The sequence below is a fragment of the Rhinoderma darwinii genome, chromosome 2, assembly GCF_050947455.1.
Source record: "Rhinoderma darwinii isolate aRhiDar2 chromosome 2, aRhiDar2.hap1, whole genome shotgun sequence".
Classification (NCBI taxonomy): domain Eukaryota; kingdom Metazoa; phylum Chordata; class Amphibia; order Anura; family Rhinodermatidae; genus Rhinoderma; species Rhinoderma darwinii.
The window spans coordinates 429,583,830-429,585,544 of NC_134688.1; the positions used below are offsets into that span (position 1 = coordinate 429,583,830).

The 1,715-nt window shown below is 39.5% G+C and overlaps 1 protein-coding gene across 1 annotated transcript; it reads left to right on the forward strand.

Annotated features, from left to right (window-relative positions):
• The first annotated feature begins 293 nt into the window (after positions 1 to 293).
• Positions 294 to 1,442, forward strand: LOC142743530 (uncharacterized). The gene has a single exon (XM_075854387.1). The coding sequence runs from the start codon at positions 297 to 299 to the stop codon at positions 1,440 to 1,442; it is 1,146 nt and encodes a 381-aa protein (XP_075710502.1). The 5' UTR covers positions 294 to 296.
• The last annotated feature ends 273 nt before the right edge of the window (positions 1,443 to 1,715 follow it).

A 1,715-nucleotide genomic window follows, 5' to 3' on the forward strand; every position in this document is an offset into this window, starting at 1 on the left:
CTGTAGAGGACTATATATTCGCACTGTTTCACTGTTGTTCTTAAGCAAATATGTTATATTGTTAAGCATATATACAAATTAAACAACTATGTGGTTGAAGCAAAACCTAGATGTAGGACTTCTCTTAAAAAGTCCTTGATTTCTGAAGCCCGTTATCAATCTACCATCCTATTCAAATCCATAGATTCTATTCTACTAGTTTAGCACTTCATAAACTGCTGCACATTTATATTTTATATAATTTTTTTAAACTAATCTAATTAGCCATCATTATTCATTTTCTTTTTCAGCTAAAAATGCAGATCTTTGTGAAAACTCTTACAGGCAAGACCATCACCCTCGAGGTGGAGCCTAGTGACACAATTGAAAATGTAAAAGCCAAGATCCAAGACAAAGAGGGCATCCCACCAGATCAACAAAGATTGATTTTTGCTGGTAAACAGCTGGAAGATGGTCGCACTCTCTGTGACTACAACATCCAAAAAGAATCAACACTTCACCTTGTCCTTCGCCTGAGAGGTGGTATGCAGATCTTTGTCAAAACCCTGACTGGAAAGACCATCACACTTGAGGTAGAACCCAGTGACACTATTGATAATGTGAAAGTCAAGATCCAAGATAAAGAGGGCATCCCACCAGATCAGCAGAGATTGATCTTTGCAGGCAAGCAGCTTGAAGATGGCCGCACTCTTTGTGACTACAATATCCAGAAAGAATCCACCCTCCATCTTGTCCTACGGTTGAGAGGTGGTATGCAGATCTTTGTGAAAACCTTGACTGGCAAGACAATCACGCTTGAGGTAGAACCCAGTGACACTATTGAGAATGTAAAAGCCAAGATCCAAGATAAAGAGGGCATCCCACCAGATCAGCAGAGATTGATTTTTGCTGGTAAACAGCTGGAAGATGGTCGCACTCTCTGTGACTACAACATCCAAAAAGAATCAACACTTCACCTTGTCCTTCGCCTGAGAGGTGGTATGCAGATCTTTGTCAAAACCCTGACTGGAAAGACCATCACACTTGAAGTAGAACCTAGTGACACTATTGATAATGTGAAAGCAAAGATCCAAGACAAAGAGGGTATCCCACCAGATCAGCAGAGATTGATCTTTGCAGGCAAACAGCTTGAAGATGGCCGCACTCTCTGTGACTACAACATCCAGAAAGAATCCACCCTTCATCTTGTGCTTCGTCTGAGAGGTGGTATGCAGATCTTTGTGAAAACCCTGACTGGCAAGACCATCACGCTTGAGGTAGAACCCAGTGACACTATTGAGAACGTAAAAGCCAAGATCCAAGACAAAGAGGGCATCCCACCAGATCAGCAGAGATTGATATTTGCTGGTAAACAGCTGGAAGATGGCCGCACTCTCTGTGACTACAATATCCAAAAGGAATCAACATTACATTTAGTGCTTCGTCTAAGAGGTGGTTGTTAGAGGGGAAAATGCTAAAAATACACATATGAACATTGGAAACATTAATTTATATGGGTTTGCTTGGCCTTTTGTAACATTCACCCTCATTATATTGGTATGAATAATTTTATGGGTTTTTCTGAAACTATCAGACAGCATATGGTTTTAATTTTTGAATAAAATTGTCTTATTTAAAAACCGTTTCAATTGCATTCATTTCTCATTCTTTATAATAATGTGTTTTATGATGCTATATGTGCTTAATTACCGTTCGGTAAAGGGGATTTTGTATTA

Bases quoted from the DNA above. Each gene is read 5' to 3' on its own strand.
- LOC142743530 (XM_075854387.1), top strand. From the start codon at position 297: ATGCAGATCTTTGTGAAAACTCTTACAGGCAAGACCATCACCCTCGAG.